The sequence below is a fragment of the Neolamprologus brichardi genome, unplaced genomic scaffold (assembly GCF_056152115.1).
Source record: "Neolamprologus brichardi isolate AB-2024 unplaced genomic scaffold, ASM5615211v1 NODE_ptg000031l+_length_7269946_cov_1, whole genome shotgun sequence".
NCBI classification, from domain to species: domain Eukaryota; kingdom Metazoa; phylum Chordata; class Actinopteri; order Cichliformes; family Cichlidae; genus Neolamprologus; species Neolamprologus brichardi.
In genome coordinates this window covers 4,574,806-4,595,516 of record NW_028270136.1, presented here as the reverse complement: position 1 = coordinate 4,595,516, position 20,711 = coordinate 4,574,806, and the positions used below count along the sequence as shown (strand labels likewise).

Genomic DNA, 20,711 nt, shown 5'->3' with positions numbered 1-20,711 from the left:
CACACACACACACACACACACACACACACACACACACATTAGCATATCTACCAGACAGGGACAGTGAGAGAGAGCATGCCAGTGCCAAAATCACGCTGGGCAAGCCTGAGGTTGCCATGGAAATGAAGCCACGTGATCACAGAGGTGGTCACCAGGGAGACAGATGCTGCTGACCTTTTTTAACAGGGGGGGTTTGGATGGGCTTCAGTAGAGAGAGATATGGAGCACAGTACAGTGAGAGTGTGCGGATTGTGTCTAAAGCCACAATAGATGTAAATGGTTATTGTGAGATAATATGTGTCGCAGGCTAATGATGTGCAGTGAAGATCGAATGCATCAGTTAAAAACAAGGGAAGTATGTAGAAGCGTACTTCCCTAGCATGCAAACATGCTACCTGTCAAAACCAAGCCACAGCGAGTCCTCCTGCGTGTCCTGGTCTGTATGTAACCTTATGGCTCTGGAATAAAAAGAGCCAAAGCTGCACCTTTTTCAAAGCAGGCTCTCCAGCTCCCCTCAGCTCATTAGTTTTGGTGTGTGTCCTTGCACCTTTTGATTGACTCTCACTGTCTCGTCTCGCTCCCATTGGAGAGCTTTAAGTTTCTCTGAGGAGTTGATCAAGATGAAGCCAGAGGTAAATGCATACAGAGCTTATTCACTGTGTGAACTTTAAGTGGCGTCAAATGTTGCTGTATGATGAGAGCATATGTATAATCTAATAATAATAATAGTATACACACTAAGTATATACATACATACCTTTTCAAAAAGGTGTTGTTTTCACATTATGATCATTTCTGAGCTTTAATTTGTGATTTTTAATTAATTAATCAATTGTTTTGCAAGAGGTGTAGGTGCACCTTACAGGATGAACCACTTTTCCCGTCATAACTGCCTTAATTATCCGTTGATTGTAGTTCATATTGACGTGACAGCATCACACAGTTGCTGCAGATTTGTTGCCTACACATCCAAATGTGCTCCATTGATTTACGACCTAGAGGCCATTTGAGTGCAGTGTGTTGTTCAAAATATAAGTGTGAGATGATTTGAGTTTTGTGACATGGGACAACATCCTGTTGGAAACCATGGAAACGCTGTGGTCATAAAGGGATGCACATGGTCAATAACAATACTGCTGCGGTGTTAAAATGATGCTCAGTCGGTACTCACGGGCCCAAAATGTACCATTAAAATATTCCTCACACCATTACACCACCAGTGGCCTTATCCACTGATACAGGCATACAGCGGGTCCTTTGATGCTGTTTACAGCCTTGCAGTGAAGAGTTGACAGTAAAGTGTTTTCCCCAGAGAACTGCTGCTTACTGGATATTAACTGTAAAGCCTGCAGATGGTGGTGTGGGGAAATCCAGTGTTGTGTTGTCTGAACAGCAGTTTGTGAAATACTCATACCAACCTGTCAACAACAACATGTTCAGACTCACCTTTCTTTTGGGCACAGCTACAGCTTCTTTGTGCCTTCCCTTGTTTCCTTTCTGTTCTCTACAGTCCCTGTCCAAAAAATGCCCAAAAAACAATAATTGGAGAGGAAGAAAATGCCCAGTCTTATGCTTGGTTTAAGCTTTAGCAGGTCTTCTTAACCATACCTCAGTGCACAAAGTTCCTGATTAGATATTCGGTTTAACAAGTGGGTGAACAGGTGTTGCTAACATCTTCGTTCTTGTCTACAACGTGAGCAAAATATCCCCAAACAGTTGATTGACCTTTTTCAAATGGCAGATACAGTTTGATTGATGATGTTTAAGGTTAAATATTTCAGTTTTTGTATAAAAAATGATTGGGACATACACCTGAACATGCAAAAAGACGTGTGTAACACATCAGTATCAAACCTTCAGCAGTCACTGTGAACTTATGAGGCTTTTATGAAGGAGTTCCTCAGGGAACTTTCCGAGTGCCTCTGTTTTTACACTTAGCTAATCCAAATGCATCTAACTGAGAGGGCTGTCTGCTCGTCTGCCCTCTGTTTAGGTCTTCACCACCTACTCTAATGAAGATTACGACCGACGTAATGATGACGTTGACCCCATGGCAGCGTCAGCTGAGTACGAGCTGGAGAAGAGGGTCGAAAAGTTGGACCTGTTTCCCGTCGAGCTGGAGAAAGGTTTGCATGCGTCTTACGTGTCACCGAGAGTCACTCAGTCAAGCCTCTTATGTGACTGTACACACTCACACAAGAGGCTGTTAGTGGACATACACTGTCACTCTGCTAACAGCTCCTTTATCCCCTTATGGGATTAAATTTAGCACAGATTGGCCTAATTAGTAGCCAGTAACTCTGAAAGTAATGGATTTGAACCAGCAACCATGCGTGACGGCTGCTCTCAGCTCTGTATAATAGCTATAATTTCACTAATATTTAATAGCTTGGATGTGGATAAATCCCACATGCTTTTTCCTGTCACTCTATAATATGATTGGTTATTATGATAGCAAAATAAATATGACAGGATTAACAGTAATGATGTATTTATGTTTTTCAGCATTGAGATACGGCTCTGTTGTCTGTGTGTCTTTCAGACAGCGACGGCCTCGGCATCAGTATCATTGGTATGGGTGCAGGAGCTGATATGGGCCTGGAGAAGCTGGGCATCTTTGTCAAGACGGTCACTGAGGGTGGAGCTGCGCAGAGAGACGGCAGGTACCTTCAACCTGCCTGCACCTGCACCGACTTTGGTTTTGACCGAAACCTGTATCTAAAAGTTGGAAGTAGCCAACATAACATTACGCATTTTTCACTCTTTCAATTTTATTTATATAGCTCGAAATCACAACAACAGCTGTCTCAAGGTGCTTTATATCGTAAGGTAAAGAGGCTGCAATAAATCAAAGAGAACAGAGAAAACCCAACAATCATATGACCTCTATGAGACAGTGGGAAGGAAAAACTCCCTTTGAACAGGAAGGAACGTCCAGCACAACCAGGCTCAGGGAGGGGCGGCCTAGACCTAATGCAGCATAAGGGACCAGTCAAGGTCACATGATCCAACCCTAACTATTAGGGGTGGGGGAAAAATGGATACTGTGTAGCATGGTGATATTTTGTTTGCTAATAATGTATGGATGCAGGGACAGCAGAAATCGATATTTTGTTACAAAAAGGTTTTTGTGCTCTGACTTCAGAGCATGTTGATCCTTTTTCTGAGCAAGAATCCTGACATTCCTTCACTGTCCAAATGTGTTTAATAAACATGACAGTTTACTTATTTTAATTTAAGACATGTTTTATTTTAATTAAGTTTAAAACTTTTTTATTTAATGTAAAATTATATTTTGTTTTAATTTACTTTCAAATTCTTCAGTTGCTGAAGGGGCTGCATAGTTTTCATAAACTGCATAGTTCAGAATAGCTATAATTGTACCAGATGGTTGATTCAGTTAAGTTGGACTAGACTGTAATACAAACCGTTCAGTTTGTCAACAATCAAACTGAAATGAGAGAAAGACTGAGTGTGAGACTTTGATATTAGAGAAAATGAATATTGATAAAGTTTACCTTTATGTACAGAATCTGAATATCACAAAATATTTTTAAAAATTGCAATAATATCGTATCGTGCGTTAAGTATTGTGATAATATCATATCGTGGGATGTATGGTGATTCCCACCTCTACTAACTATGTGCTTTATCACAAAGGAAAGTTGTAGGCTTAACACTATTTTTCTTTGGACAGCAGACATGATTATTGATTATTAGCTAAATGTACACGAGCACATTTTGCCTTGAATGTATTTCTTTGCAAACTTGATTCTTTAGCTGATAGTTGCTCACTACTGTTACCTTCAGTGTGAGTGCACGTTTTTAAAGCTTTTTGTTAGAGACAACAGTTTAAAATAAACAGGCAAAAGCATAAAATGCCACAGGCTAGGATGCTACATGCAGCCAGAGCTAGTCCACAGTCCTGTCTGGTCAAAGAGACTCAGAGTTACATTTGTCTTTGCAGAGGTTTAAAAAAGTGTGTTCACTGAGCGACCTTGGTCTTTTCCAAACATCGCTCTGCATACAGTGTTCTCTTTGTGTCTGTAGGATCCAGGTGAACGACCTCATAGTGGAGGTTGATGGGACCAGCCTGGTTGGTGTTACTCAGAGCTTTGCTGCCTCGGTCCTCCGCAACACCACCGGCAAAGTCAGGTCTGTGTCGCACTCACGCTAAACACGCACACAGTTGTGTTTTCGTATCTTCGTGAGGACATCCAATCGACACAATGCTTTCTCTAGCTGCTTCCCCTAACCATCAAGACTGAGTGCCTGATCCTAACATAACCTCATTGCAATCGTGACACTGAAACCACATTTTGAGCCTCGTGGGCATCTTGTCCCCATAAGGGCTGTTGGTCCCCACAAGTATAGTAACATCCCAATGTGTGGTCCCCACATCTCCATTTTTGAAACACATTATACATTATGGAAGCTATTTTTGTCCATTAGTGGTATAAATTGCATATCATTATTATTATTATTATTAGTTGGTGTGTTTTGAAGGAGTTTTTCAGGTTTGCTGTTGATACAGTGAATTTGTTCATGTTTTCCACACATGCAGTTTCAGTGTGTACAGTTTAGTTTGTGTAAAATGTTTAAAAGTTTTTGGTTTTGTTTTTGATGCTGTTTTCTAGGTTTGTGATTGGCCGGGAGAAGCCGGGGGAGCAGAGTGAAGTGGCTCAGCTGATCCAGCAGACTCTAGAACAGGAGAGGTGGCAGAGGGAGATGATGGAGCAGAGATACAAACAGTACATGGATGATGATGAGGAGGTACATGCTAAACCTCTCTGTCGTGTGGGAGGAAAAAACAGCCACTGATGTCATTTTCGAGGCGCAGCTACCACACCAGCGTTGGCTGGATGCACGCCGCTCAGTAGGCGACTCCCCCGTGACATTTCATTGTCCTGCCCTGCGTGTGGTCTTCCTGTTGACGCGCTGCTGAGGGGCGGTTCTTGACACGTGCCATGTGACACATTGCAGCCGCAGTGCTCTCAGCTTGAGAGGGTGATAAACACAGTGAATGCTCAAACATAGACAGTCAGTTCTCCTCTCTTCACCTCCTTTGTCCTTTGAAATAGTGAAAAACAATAAAAATGTTGTTGTTTTTAGTCAGTAAACAGAATCCAAACGCACTTTGGCTGCATTTGGAAGGCAACATTGCTCTACTTCACAAAGATATCCTGCATGTATTCATTAAGTTCGTTTTCACAAGCCTTTTGATGGTGTTAGTGGTTGTTAGCCACAGGAAATCCAACATGTGTGCATGGGAAAATGCCTGTCTGCTCCACCACATGCCATTTCAAACTCAGTCCAGCATCTCCACCTTCTGGTCAGAGAGAGAAACTGCATCAATACAGAAATCATTTAAACTCCTAGTTTCTAGCGTCAGGTTTCATTAATTAAAACAGTGGGATCAGGCTACTTCCTGCACATGGCTCATGGGACAGAGTGTGGCTTGTAGGCTGGGTATCGTCATCATCTCAATTCCGATTCACAAGGTCCTGATTCGATTCAAATCGGGGAAATTTTGCCTCAGACAGTCAGAAATATTATAATTCTGATCATTTATCGGTACATATCCATATGACACTTATGAGACTTTATCAAAGGTGTGAGCATCACAGCAGATGCTTTTGTGTCAAAGTAACTGAGCATAAAACACAGAAAAACATGTTTTTGGGTTTTTATATTAGATAACCTTAAAAATATTGTGCAGTAGCATGAATCAACATATAAACATGACCTGATGCTGCTGAAGTGAAGCAGAGCAAAGTTACAGAGGATTAATTAGAGACACAGCTGAGCGTTTTGCAATTTCACATTTTAAAAAGTTTACATTTCTTCAGTATTGAACAGCAGAAATTTATTTATTTATATTTTTATTTATATAGCGCCAAATCACAACAAAAGTTGCCTCAAGGCGCTTCATAGATACAAAGAAAAACCCAACAATCATATGACCCCCTATGAGCAGCACTTTGGCGACAGTGGGAAGGAAAAACTCCCTTTTAACAGGAAGAAACCTCCGGCAGAACCAGGCTCAGGGAGGGGCGGCCATCTGCTGCGACCGGTTGGGGTGAGAGAAGGAAGACAGGATAAAGACATGCTGTGGAAGAGAGACAGAGGTTAATAACAGATATGATTCAATACAGAGAGGTCTGTTAACACATAGTGAGTGAGAAAGGTGACTGGAAAGGAAAAACTCAATGCATCATGGGAATCCCCCGGCAGCCTACATCTATTGCAGCATAACTAAGGGAGGATTCAGGGTCACCTGGTCCAGCCCTAACTATATGCTTTAGCAAAAAGGAAAGTTTGAAGCCTAATCTTAAAAGTAGAGATAGTGTCTGTCTCCCGAATCCAAACTGGAAGCTGGTTCCACAGAAGAGGGGCCTGAAAACTGAAGGCTCTCCCTCCCATTCTACTTTTAAATACTCTAGGAACAACAAGTAGGCCTGCAGAGCGGGAGCGAAGTGCTCTAATAGGGTGATATGGTACTACAAGGTCATTAAGATAAGATGGGGCCTGATTATTTAAGACCTTGTATGTGAGGAGCAGGATTTTAAATTCTGGATTTAACAGGAAGCCAAAACAGGAGAAATCTGCTCTCTTTCTAGTCTAGAAATGAGACTTTCTTGTCGGAAATCAGTTAAATTTAAAAAACAAACCCAGCAGCAGACAGCGCTGTACACAATAGGAGAGAGAGAGCTGTGCATGAAGTGTGATTTTATTATGGTGGAAGCAAAACAGCAAAAGAGGAAATTGATGACGATGTTTATGTGAAGCTTAGTTTGGATCTTCAGTCGTTTTTGGTTGTAGAGTATTGAAACCTGCAGCTTCGGAGTCAAGCGCAAAAAAAGACGTAAACACAAAACGCGGACCCGCCGACGCATCAGGATCTGTGCGCTGACGGCTTCATGTGCCGTCGGCTGAGAAAGCAGACATCTGTGATGCGTCGGCGCTTTGTGTTTACGTCTTTGTGCAGAATCCGTGTACCTGCTCTGGTTTGCTGTTTTAGCTGTATTTGAGGTTTAACCTGAGATTCTGGCATGTCGGGCAAAATAAATTTACACTTAAAAATCGATTCAGGATTTTAATGATAGACTCCTAACATTTCATCACTCTATAGCCTAAAATGAAAGAGCCTGGGGGCAAATATTTTGTCAACTCAAAGCTTGTGTGCTTTGGTTGGGTTCGCCAGAGAAGCCACAGAGCTGCATTTATTAGAGGATGTTGATATGGACGGCAGCGTGCGCTCTAGTTTGCTGCAGTCCTGTAATAAATACAGTTACTTTACAGTATTTACCTCAAATTGTGTCAGAGTAGAAAGAGTCAGCAGAGAGGAAGACACAGTGCAGTCATTATGCAAAGCAATCATGTATTAAGTAATACATTTTAGTTAATGCGTTTGTTAGCCTGGAAGAAAACATGCTGGACATGGGCTAATGTGAGGCTAATTTACTTTGTAACACAGAGAAGAATAAGACAAATGATCAGCCGGCTGTTATCGATTGTCTGAATGCTTTTAGTGGAAGACGATGTGCTGGCTGCATTTTGTTCCAAGGGAACGAGTCTGAACTGTCAAACTGACCAGATCGTTTCTTTCACTTAATTTGTGACTGCATACTTGACCTAGTTGCCATTTATATCATTTTATATGACAGGTACTCCTGCCAATTAGATTATGAAGAGACAGATGACCACACAGTGCTATGAGTGTAAAGCTAATGCCAGCAGCTAGCTAACATCTAACAAATGACTAAGTTCTGTTTGAAAAAACAATTTTCAAAAGGTAACTGAGTGAAAGACAGACTTTACTAACTTTAGAGTTTTTTTGTAACATGAAACGGTTACTTTGGAGATGTTGGTAGGTGACTGAGATACCTTTTGTCTACCAAAGCAACCTAGCTTTGCACTAAGTAGCATAAGACGCTTTTAAGCTAACTAGCTTAAAGAGTATAAGCCACCAAACTGTGAAACCACATGCATGAGCTTAGCCTAGCCAAGAGTCCTTTTTGACTCTTGGAATGACCAAAACTTACCAAATGGACTTTTGACTTCAAACAATCGCAACTGAACTGCTAAACCCAAAGGGACAGTGGATAGTGTATCAAACATGAGCATTGAAAAACGTGGTGGTGCCAGAAGCCTGCATTAGATCTGAAAGCCACCAGATGGCGATTGCTCTGATTGCAAAAAGATTTTGGGAGCATGGAAAAGGCTTTCTGACCTGACTGCAGACAGTTTCCTGGTTATTTATTTGTTTAGGGTCATACTGAATAAAACATTTAGTCTATTTTGGTAAAACTATTTTTCCATTGGATTTTCCGTTGATTTGCTCTTTGGCTAAAAACCTGGAGATTGACAAGCGTCAGGCAGTGAGCCAGCGGGTTCAGTCAAACCCAACCCTCCTCTTTCTCGTGTTGTTGTTGTTGTTTTTCCTTTCAAACCAAGATAGAGATGGACTAGAAACTAATGAAGGACATCACCTTTCATAGCTACTGTCCTCTAGAGGTCACAGACCTCTATTGGACTACCACCACATGCATTGTTTCCTGGTGGCTATTATGAGGGATTAAGCCACTCTGTGTTGGCCTTCCTTTTCAAACCTGGAAGTCAGTCTTGTATACCATCTATACCAGGGGTCCCCAATCCCAGTCCACGAGGGCCGGTGTCCTGCAGGTTTTAGATCTCACCCTGGGTCAACATTACCAGGCCTCTGGAGAACTTCAGGACATGTTGAGATTTATGATTTATCCATTTAAATCAGCTGTGATGGCTCAAGGACATCTAAAACGTGCCGGGACACCGGCCCCAGTGGACTGGGATTGGGGTCCCCTGATCTATACTAACCAGCTACTCCAGCTCCATATCGGATGCAATCATTGGTCTGCTATGTAACCTTATACCTGTAAAACCTACTCATACAATATGTATAAAATATCACATCTATTACTAAATGTAAATGTATTTGTTGCGTGTGTGTTTACCTGCAGACAGGTGAATATGCGACAGACGAGGAGGAGGAGATGAGTCCAATGTTTCCGAACTCGATAGAGGTTTTCGATCTGGCAGAAAACCAGGAAATGCTGTCCCCTGTGGAGCTGGACCCAGAGAAACTGGCCCACAAGTTCAAAGAGGTACATGTGATATAAATGATTTGGATGTTAAAAGTCATTATTTTATTCAGTCTTTTGTTTAAGTTTTACCTAGCTTGATTTGTGTTATGTTTATTTGTTTGTTAAAGAGATCAGATTGTTTCTCCCTCTGTCTGCAGCTCCAGATTAAACACGCAGTAACCCAGGCTGAGATCCAGCTGCTCAAGAGGAAGGTGAGCCTGTTTAACACACTTACACACATGCAGGCAAAAAAAGCCTCAAAACAACGGCACATTCAGGTTGCACTGCAGAAGAGAATGCACACATGCATAACACCAGTTCTTTTTGGCTCTATGATGACTTAATGCCTCCCACATACCACCTCCTCCTCCCACACTGACCCCCACCCCACCTCCAGCTGGCTCACGCAGAGCAGGATAAGTTGCGTTGGCGGATGGAGCGTGCTCAGTTGGAGCAAAATATCCGGGACAGTAAAGAGAGGATGGAAAAACTTGAGGGCTACTGGATGGAGGCACAGTCTCTATGTAAGGTAAGATGGTAAACCTAAACTTCAAAAAGGCACGAACGAATCAAGTGTTTCTAAAATAAAATGAGCTCACTGTCACCCTAAAACTAGTTTTGTCATCATTTACTCACAGCGAGTATTTGTCTTTTCAGGCTGTGGATGAACACCTGAAGGAAACTCAGGCTCAGTATCAAACCCTGGAGAGGAAATACAGCAAAGCCAAGAGGCTGATTAAAGAATACCAGCAGAAGTAAGGAAGGAGAAGAAGGGACACAATGAAAAGATAAAAGGAGTAAAAAAAACACCACCACTCCAATGCGTGTGCGTGTGTGTGTGTGTGTGTGTGTGTGTGTGTGTGTGTGTGTGTGTATTTTAGGGAGGTCGAGTACCTGAAGAAAGAGACTGCTCAGCGTCAGGCACAAGAGGAGAGCGAGGCAACACACAAAGAGGAGACGGACAACCTGCAGGATAAGGTACGCAGTAGACTCACCTGAATCTCTCGCTGTCAGGTAGCAGGAAAGGCAAAGGAGACGCTGATAACAAAGGCTGCGTTTCATATAGGGTAGTGACAACCAGGGTCCTGCGTTAGTCACCGTCACAGCTTGCTGGGTCACATCTTGATGTGTCACTCCATTATGTTTTAGTACACTGCTCAAACAAATTAAAGGAACACTTTGAAAACACATCTGATCTCAGGCTACGTCCACACGTACACGGGTATTTTTGAGAACGGAGATTTTCCGTTTTCGTTTTCAAAAATAATCCCGTCCACACGTAAAGGCAGAAATGAAGGTAAACGCTGCTAGGAACATGCCAAAGCAGCAGGTGGCGCTGTATTCCTAACCGTGCAGAAATGTTGGCCAATCAGAAGTCTAGAAGCCTCGGTGGGAAAAAGTAAACAAAGCTGGGGCATAGAAGCAGAACCGAGTCGTATGTGTGGAGGGACAGTAACTGTGTGTGTATATGTAAGCATTTAAACACTGCAGAGACAATTAACAGTAACAGTATTGTAGAAATTCATTTCACTGAAACAATAACGTGGCGCACAGTGTGACGTCAAAAAAGGCGCGCATCTTTGACGCTGCGTTTTCTCCGTTTTTTCTCGTCCACACGTAAACGCGAAAACGGAGTTTTAGAAAATATCCACCCTGGCCGGAGTTTTTAAAAATCTCTGTTTTCAGTGACCGAAAACGCCGTTTACGTGTGGACAAAAGGTGCAAACGCATAGAAAAATCTGCGTTTTCAAAAATACCCGAGTACGTGTGGACGTAGCCTGAGTCTATGCTGCTACAGAGGGTAATGTGTTAGGAACAAGGGATGGAAATGATCAATCTACAGATTATTGTCCCACAGGTTGCTTCAATTAAGTGTTTCTTTAACACTTTTCATAAAAGGTTTAACATTATATTTCTTAAAGTTATCATCCGCTATGTTTTCCACAGATTACAGACTTGGAGACCAAAGTGGATGCCTTGAAGACCCCCCAACCCTCCTAGACTGCTGCTACTTCCCGCCTCCTGTCTGTGACTGAAGGAGGAGGAGCCCCCCCCCGTCATCCTACCGCAGGGGGGCTGTAATTTATTCCAATCAACCATTCACTGCAACGGACAGGTAGCAGAGGAGGGAAAAATCCCAGCAAGTAGAAGAGAGGACCGTGGAGAAGGAAAGACTCAGCCTCTCATGTGACATCTGCCAGCGGCTTAGTGCTCCGTCAGTCAACAACAAATCCCAGAATGCACCTTCTGTCATATCCAGAATCCTCCTTATGTGTCTTCCTGGCAACTGGCTTGGCATTCAACCCGGAAACCATATTCAGCAACTCAGTTTGTAGACGATGTGTTTTCTCCTCTCTTTAGCAGCATCTTACCCAGGTTCTGTGAATAATTGCGATTTATTAAAAACAAAAGGCGCTTTTAATAACCAGGCTCGTCACAAAGTGCTTTATAGAGCGACAGAGGGAATGAAGCAGAGCAAAAGGGACAAAAGGATTGCTGTTATACGACCTTTGAACTACGCGATTGTCGAACCATCCCTTAAGAGAAGAGGACGAGCGTGTTCTCTGCCCGTGGCGATGCTCGTTTTCATCTGAAACTACCAGGAGAAGCGGTGACCTTATTTTTAGAGACACGACACCTTTCAAGAAGTGGAACCTCGGTAGTAAGACTCGACAAAACTCTGATGGCCACCTTACCGCCCATTAGCGAAGTAATAAAAACTATGGAGCAAGATAGCCTCCGTGTTTCAAAACTGTCAAAGCCCAGCTTTTTGCTTTCTTTTTTCCTGACCTAACTCTCTGCAAACGGTGGTATTAGTAAAGAAGTGTGCGTTTCAGGTCTGAACTACGTAATGTTTGTATATATTCTATACATTTATTTAAAAGTGTTAAAGTGGCTTAAGCAATTAGATGGATCTGGAATCTAAGAGTGAGGCGGTGACGCCTTACTGTGGCGGGAATGGTTCAGTAGTCCTCAGTCTGTTTCATCTCTTTTCTCTCAGCATCAATGGCAAACAGGGTGTGAATAGTCTAATTTGTGCTTGTAGAACTTCTAATTGTGTATATCTGTTGGTGTTTACTATATAATCTGTGGGTTTACATGCACACAAACCTGCTTTCAGGTCAGCCGTGCACTATATTCTCACGTGTAGGAAGGCTTACTTTCTCGTTTTAGAATATCCTTTTAGCTCGCACTCTTAGCTACTACCATATACATAAAATATTAAAAAAATCTATCCAAACATGTCATGGAAGCAGAGAATGACTACAGATAGGAAATGATTCACTGAATTAGCAATTGAGGTCAAATCCAAAGTGGAAAACAGCACTAAGATGAGAGAATTTGCTCATTTAAAATCCTATAACAATATACTGGATATATTGTTATAGCAGGTCCAATTATTACTAACTTTTAGATTGGAGTTTACTATTATTACTGCCACTAATATCCCCCATCAATAATAATGTTCCTATATTGCGCAGTAAAATTTTTCCAAGCAATTATATACCTAACTAAAGACTCGTATGAAATGTAATTTTCATTTTAATTATTATTATTTTATTAGTATAGAAGACTACTATGGCCTTTTTTTTTGTCCCTAAAAACAGGTGAACAGAATCAGCCTTTTGGGATTTACTTACCTGGATGATTGAGCATGCACCAAGGCTCCCTAAAAAACCAACTTTGAATTTAACTTCAGTTTTTTTTCCCCAGAGCTATCACACGAATTCTCTTCCAAAACTAGCAAGTATAAAAAGTGGAAACTACTACTGAAAAAATTTAAATTGATCCCCCAGTTTTTGTTTTTCTTTACTGGCTGACTTAAATTTCCAGATCATAAATTGACTAACATTATATAAACGGAGTATAGTGAAACACTGGACACTCAAATATTATAGTTTATTTTTTTGAACATAAAAAAACCCATAAAATCTTAAACTTTACCAGCTAAAAGTTACCTGTTTCTGTAAGTGTTATTGTAATAGTTTAATAGTTTCTTTCGTTTGAACATTACATACTGACTAGTCAAATGTCACTAGTTCTACATTAGTGACATTTCTCTGTGGTTCTGTTTTGGCTAATGTCATTTGGCTGTCGGTTAGCTTGTTAGGCTATAAGTGTCGACTGACAGTAGTAGCTGTTAGCTGTCAATATGTTAATTTAACTTCCCAAAATCACAAACTAGAACTAACAAGGATGCCAGAGTCTTTGCCAGTTCTGTTTTATATTGATATTTGTATCAGTATTTATCAATTCTCATTAGCTAGTAGCACCTCACTAGCTAGTGAAGCCTGCTAGCATAACAGGATAGTGTAGCCACTGAAGTGTTTGTGTAACAAGACCGTCACATGGATATGAGCATCGGGGTTATTCAGAAAACTGTGTGCATGTAAACACACTCCACATATCTTACATTAGGAGAAAAGTAGAGGGTCCCAGTGCCAGTATTATACCTTTAGAAAATGAATTTAAGTTAGCGATACATGCCTGACGTAGTTGAACTGGTTGAATTTAAAAGTGTTATTATAGCCATTAAAGGTCAGGTGTTTCTTCAGGAATTCAGTAACCAATGTGTCAACTCCATCTACCTGAATATGATTTTTTTCTTTTCCCCAAACTCCTCTTTGGTCAGATCAATGCAATGAGTTGCAACCTTTTTTAAGATTAGCAGAATCAAAAGGTTGATTTGCTGAGAATAGACTAATTAGATAAGGATTGAACCTGTGACACTGTGGTTACTGTACGCTCTATATTTTATAAAAAATAATGTGAAAATTATAATGTGGACCGTTTCAAATATGAAACTTGTATTCATGTGAATGGCAAAATGGTGCTCTGAAAGATGGCCTTTACATGTGAAACGAAATTCTGAACTGGTAGATTATGTATTTTGCTGCTGTCATTCCCCGTGGTAGCTGTTGTTATGAGCTCCTGTGTTAATCAAGATAGTAGAGACAGTAAAGACAGTAGAGCTTGCTGGCAAGCTCTGATTAGGTCACATTACTTGAAAAAACCACAAGTGGAGTACAATCCCGAGATCTAATTAGGCTACTTAAGCTTAACTCATAATGAATGGAGCAGTTTTGAGGTTGACAAGTTAAAACCAATCTCTACAGCTTTTTCCCAAACCTTAGCCACACTAGCACCCTGGTTCTGAGAATGGTACCATTTGCATCGTAACTTTGCTCTCATTATCTTCAAACCCATTGTACTGATGTTCATAGTGCCCAGAGGAAGCATACCGAGTTTCCCTTTTGCACCAACAGCCGGTTATAAATGTTAATTCATCAAATATTAAGGTTCTAAAATCCACTAATGTTAGCATGCTAACGTGTTGAATGGATTTCACGAACACGGTAAGCCTGCTCAACATTGCCCTGCTGGGCCTGCGATCACGTTCGTATGCCAGTGTTAGCATTTCGAAGCACTGCTGTGCCTGAGTATAGCATCACAAAGCTTATAGCATGGCTACATTGAAAACGTATCGTCGTTTCTTTGAAACCCAAAATAATTTTGACAAATCACGACTATTTAGATAAAGCTGCTATCTGCTTGAAAATGAAAAGTTGCATTTCCAAGCTTGCTAGGTAGAAGCATGTTTTCCTGAGGTATTTGCTTTAAAAGAAGAAAAAAAAAAAGCTTGTTTTGCTAAGACCAATCTGCCCCTGCCTTCAGCCTCAGCCTGGCTTTGTTCTTCACACCCACTCTGTTGGAGCTGAAACTGATCTGAATCTGTGCTTCACCTTTGACCTACAGTATTTGTGCATTAACAGATATCTAGAGAGACATGGGGGCAGAAAGTCTTTTTGCACTTTTCTGTTTGAGAACTGTCGGGGGACGTGGAAACAAACAGGAATATGAGGACATTCAACCACCAGAAAATAATCTTTTGTGTTTGTACTGTTTGGCTGATGAACATGGAGCAACTCCAAAATCACAATGTATGATTATTTTCATGTAAGAATTCTTCTTTTTCTAAAAAGACACCAAGTATTTGTTCCAAACCTGCAGTATGTTTTAAAGTGTTGTCTTAATAGATGGAAACAAAGGTGAAAGAGCATTTTTTGTTTTAAAGGAATGAAAATCAGCCATAAGCAACTCACTTGAGTATTTTTATTTCTTAAGTATTTTTTATTACAGTTTCATCTCGGTGTTGAAACGGTGTGAGCTGTACAGAAGCTGTTGCATCACCAAATCGAACCCTGGTCACTTTGGGTTTTAATGTCTAAACACAGGAAGTGATCAGCTTGCCTTTTTATGACCTATAAGTTAACCTGCTGCTTTTGCCTCTAAAAAGCCTTCCGATGTTTGCTAACTGTAGCTGACTGTCGTTTGTTACCCATCCCGCCCCATCCGCTGTGTCTACGTTGGAAAAAACAAAATTAGCTTGTCCTCTTCAGTTTAAAGATAATACCAGTGATTACAGACAAACTGCCATATTGGTAGACTGACTGATTGTAGCACTACGCCATGTAAGACCTGTTACAGATTGATTTTTGATAATAAACCCATCATTTGCCCCCAGTTCATATTTCGGGGAATGACCTTCAAAACCATTTTCGTCAACAGGCGGCCTCTGAAGTGAGAGGGTTCAGTGCCTTGCTTGTAGGTAAAGGATTGCGGTTCTTGTCTAATCACTTTGTACATTTCAAGGAGTCATGACTGATTGTTGTTGTTGGGGGAGGTTATAATCAGTCTTAAGTAGCCAGTACACAGAAACTGCTTAATAGGTCATTCACAAGTGTCTCAGGTTAGTCAAAATTAGATCTGTTTGCGAAAGTCAGACAGTTAGCCTCTCCATCTGTTCATATCCTTTATGGACAACATATTCTAGATGTAGCTAAAGGCCGTTTTGGTTTGGTGGCGTTGGGAATTCACAAGTGATGTGGTCCTTTTAGGCTTTGTCAAGTGGTTAACCTCTAGCTTACAATGTTGTGCTTTTCTGTGAAGATGAGAACTGCCCCTGATTGGGGTTGAGGTCCTGCCTTGGGTACCACCGGTTCTTGTTCAAGACTGGAGAAGTGGAGCCAGAGATTAACAGATTGATTGGTGAAGGGTCTGCAGTAATGCAGATGTAGTACCAGGTTATTGCTGTGAAGAGAAAGCTGAGCGTGGAGCAAAGTTGTCAATTTACTGGTTGGATCTATCTATCCTCATCACCTGTGACCTCAAGCTGTGGGCAGCAACCTAAAGATTGAGATAGTGGATACAAGCATCAGCTTCCTCCGATGGGCGTCTGGTCTCCTCTTACAGATAAGATGACACACTCGAAATAGATCCTGACATCGAAAGGAGCCAGTTGAGGTGGTTGGGGTGTCGGCCTAGATGCCTCTAAGGTGAGGTGTTTAAGGCATATTCTACTGGGAGGAGACTCTGGATGAACTGGAGAGATTGCGTCTCTTGGCTGCCATTGGAACACCTCAGTGACCCTCCTGAAAAGATGGAGATGGTTGAGAGATGGAGGTCTAGGTACTTCTGCTTGAACTGCTGACCCTGCAGTTCAGACCTTGATAAGTTATACTGGATGGATGGATGTTTGCACATGTACTTCCTGTTATCTCTGCCTTCAGATCGCCTTGGTTGATGAGCCTCAGTCCAAATTGCACTGAAATGCTAGGACCCAAAGTCAAGTTGCTTCTGATTGTGTTTGCATAATGACCGTTTTTGATGTTCAAGGTGAAAAGCTTAAAAACTACACGCTGGCATGTTCTGTGCTGTAACCACTGGTAGCCAATCTTTAAACACTTTACACCCAGACTCTATAGAACTAGAAGAACAGATGCTTGCTATGTAGAGCAGATGCAATCTTGTGCTCACATCACGCATGTCACACCGCAACTTTTAAGAAACTGGAAGAAAAATGGTGGTGGGGTGGGGTGAAATTACAAGAAACAAAAGCACTATGAGAATCCTTGCAATTTGTTTTTCGTTTCTTTGTTTTTTCTATTTTCATGCATCGCCAAAATTTACCGCACTTTGGAGCAATTCTGTCCTTTTCTTTACAAAACTATTAGTCCTTGGCTTGAAATTAGACAGTGAAGTCATGTGGTTTGAAAGACTAACAGTCATGCGGTGCCAAATGATGAGAGCGGGACAATCTGACCTCGGAGTGCGTCTCGGGTCTGAAACAGATTTCCTTCTCTGCCTGGTTCTGTTTTCAGTTGATGCCACCATGTTTGTCTGAACCGATACCTGTCTGTCAGCGTTAATAAAGATAAAATATGACAAAAAAACATGGCGACATTTTATTTCACTTCATATTTCACTGTTCACATATGTTTGAAGTGTGCATTGATTTACAGATCTTACTTCCCCAACCGCCCTGCGACAGACTGGCGACCTTTCCGGGGTGTACCACGCCTATCGCCCTATGACAGCTGGGATGGGCTCCAGCGCCCCTGAAAAGGATAAGCAGAAGCAATGGATGGATGGATGGACTTCCCCAACCTCTAGCTAACTGTTCTCTCAGAGTACTGGAGGAAGAAGAAGGGCAACACAATGGCCTCAGGCTTCAAGGGGGATTTGATGCTCTGGATGCACCTTCCATTTAGCAGCAGCTGTATGCAGTATGATGGAAGAAATACTGAGAATTACCTCAATACCTACATTCACCCCCTGCTTCGATAAAGCTGTTTTACCTCAGAGTCTGAAAAGTGAAGCCAACATGTTGAAACCCCTTAAACAGGCTGTTATGGCCCGTCTAGGCGCGGCCAGACCACAACATAAAGGGTGATCCATCCCCGTCCAACCCCAAGCAGCACGTCACACAGTTAATATTTTGTGACAGTGATTTATTTACAATAAGTGCAGTTAAACCAAGGAAGGGAGCATATCATAACTTCAGGGTGAACCCAAGGCCAAAACAACAAACAAAAGATAACCTATCTCAGGAATAAACACAACTTACCTACTCAAAAGCACTAAACCAAACGACAATCACTTTCCTCTGCCTAACAAAAACAGGAGAAAACTGATCAAACAAAAAGGCGGTCCACCCCTACATGCTCTTACATTAATTAACATAGTGACACAGTGAACGGACTGCCGGTTGGGTTGGGCCGAGGATGAATTAAGTGGCAGTCCCCGGCGGTCTCTTCTTATCCGCTGCCTCCCGGTCCTCAGCCAATCAGTGCGAGCCATCCACCCTGGACGCACCAATCCCGGAGGAGCACCTGGACACTCAAATTTACATATGATTACGATCACAGTCGTAACAAGGCACTTTTGCTAATGGCCAGCAGAATAGTTGCAGAATCGCATACAGTTGTTTAGAAGTCTGTGGAGAAAATGATCGCGAGTATTTTGTTTTTAATCACCTTAGTAAACACTTTCCTAAAAACTTTCAGTCGCTAATTTTACATCTAGTTTAATACAATGTGGTTTTTATGATGTAAAATTATGGTTCCCAAGCAAAGTAGACGAAGCAGGAGAGGCCTATTGGATGGTTGCAAGCAGTGTGACTTCCTCATGAAGAAGCGTCTTGGATGAGCCCTAACTAACCCTGCAGTTACTCATCAGTGTAGCTAGCGCTACAAAAGAGGAGCGATCATAAAGGGAGTGATGTTTATGAGTATCAGGTCAATTCAAATGCAACGTTTCTATCAGCACAACAAACATCACCAAACACACAGTTTGTGTGCAGTTTGTCACAGTGTGATGCTAGCTAAAGGTGCAGCTACTCTATTTCAGAAGGAGAGAAAAGGAGAGCTAACTTCGCTCAGAGATGGAGAAAGAAAGAGGTTAGATTTAAGGACTGTTCAGTGGAAATTTAAAGCTTACATGTAAGTCCTCATGTTTTTAAATCAGATATTGGGTCTGAACATGTGACATATTCTCAAACTGGAGCAAATCAAACTGTAGACTAACTATTTAAAGGTTACATGAAAGTCCTCTGCAGGTTAGTGCAGGATAGAGGTTACTTTGGTGTACTGATGGATTTAAAGACTGGTGCACAGTGGTTTCATGGTCAGAGTGAGGTTACATCAAGTGTAAGTGAAGTTAAGCTGATGATACTGACCAACGTTAATCTGTCTAATATAAAGACGGCATAAACATTGTGTAGAGCATGGAAACATCTGCTGACATCTTGTTCATTTCAGTTGTGTAAATCCACAGAGCAGTGACCCTCAGAGCAGTAGTAGCTCAAATCAGCTGATCACAGCTTGCACATTAAGAAAATCTACTGATTTTAGGGTTCCCACCTGCTGGATCCACTTTGACCTCTTCCCTTTATTTCCTGTTCAAAGGCAAAGTCACGTCTGCGATGTAGGCGCCAGACAGCAGAGCGATTTTCCATTTTTCTGCTCATGTTCGACTTAACTCATTCAAAGTACCTTTATTAGAATTAAATCTACTAATATTACTTTATTATTACATAAAATAGCACAAGGTTCAGCTAGCTTTGGACAGAAATAGCTGGTAGAGACGTCCTCCAAAGAGTACTACTTTATCACTTAAGAGGTTGAATCAGTGCTTCAGCTTTTACTGGACTATTTTTAACACTAGTATCTGTATGTCTACTTAAAGTTCGCAGTATCGTACAAACCGATGGGTGACATCATCAATACTCCATCCTTTAACTACAGTATATGATTGTAGTTACATTAAACAGATATTTCAACAATATGTCTGGACTCATCCAGTCCACTTAGATAAAACAGTAATGATATTATGTGTAATATTACTACATTAACCTCCTAAGACCCGAACTCTTTCATGGCAGCATTTTTAATTTTTCTTTGCTATTTGGGTTGATTGGGCCCAAAAGAATATAAAAACAATTTTTTTTAAACCTAATTTTTGTTTTTGAGAAAAATCAGATCCACATATGAGGACATTTGTTTCAAATTTTGGTAGACCAGTGGCAGCATAATGTCCTGGTAGGTGGATATCAGGCCCTTGTAGAGAAAAATTACGTATTTTGGTCTTGACGTCCCAAAATGTGACACATATGTGGACGCCAGGTCCTACGAGGTTAATATGGAAATAGCATTTCATGCTTTCAAGCAAACACGGTCCCAGTTATGAAGCTACAAACCACCACAGCAGAAGACATTTTCCTTTCATAGGTTTTCTTTATTCATATTAAATCCAGAAAATAAATACAAAACATTTTGGGAGCATCTGATAAAGTGACAAAGACCCGCTTCAGTCAAGTTTTGCTAGTCAGAAAAATGTATTTTTCCTGTTTTAGCCACAGTTTGAAGTTTTATTTAAACTTGGACAAAGTGTTGAAACAAACTTCTTCAGTCTCCTTCACAGGGATCTAACAATGGAAGATTTCCAGTTTATTAAGAACAACCTCAAACTTCTAACCAGAGACTGACTTTAAATCTGGAACTGGAGCGTCAGTTTTGAATCATCCGGAGCCGTTTATTTGTGACACGAACAAATATTCAACACTAAGTATTGAGATGATGGCACATTTATACTGTCATTAAATGGAACATCCAATTATCAAGATCCAAAGACTTCCTGTTAAACGCAGATCAACATTAGCATTTAGTAGATTTGACACCAGATTAACATCTGAACATGGCGTCCACTCAGACGTATGGCTGCTGGGACGAGTCGCAATGAGCCGTGTTA

At 41.3% G+C, this 20,711-nt stretch overlaps 1 protein-coding gene across 4 annotated transcripts in view; it reads left to right on the top strand.

The window, feature by feature from the left end:
- Nucleotides 1-17,346, top strand: part of LOC102793894 (neurabin-2-like) — a 38,122-nt gene extending 20,776 nt beyond the window's left edge. For all 4 annotated transcript variants that reach the window (XM_087837203.1, XM_087837200.1, XM_087837202.1 and 1 more), the window contains 10 exons: nucleotides 1,994-2,126; nucleotides 2,543-2,663; nucleotides 4,051-4,155; nucleotides 4,638-4,773; nucleotides 9,000-9,143; nucleotides 9,281-9,334; nucleotides 9,520-9,651; nucleotides 9,780-9,877; nucleotides 10,004-10,100; nucleotides 11,070-17,346. In XM_087837203.1, the coding sequence (XP_087693329.1) occupies nucleotides 1,994-2,126; nucleotides 2,543-2,663; nucleotides 4,051-4,155; nucleotides 4,638-4,773; nucleotides 9,000-9,143; nucleotides 9,281-9,334; nucleotides 9,520-9,651; nucleotides 9,780-9,877; nucleotides 10,004-10,100; nucleotides 11,070-11,123 (1,074 nt within the window). In that variant the 3' untranslated portion in view covers nucleotides 11,124-17,346. The remainder of the gene's footprint in view (nucleotides 1-1,993; nucleotides 2,127-2,542; nucleotides 2,664-4,050; nucleotides 4,156-4,637; nucleotides 4,774-8,999; nucleotides 9,144-9,280; nucleotides 9,335-9,519; nucleotides 9,652-9,779; nucleotides 9,878-10,003; nucleotides 10,101-11,069) is intronic.
- Nucleotides 17,347-20,711: the final 3,365 nt, after the last annotated feature.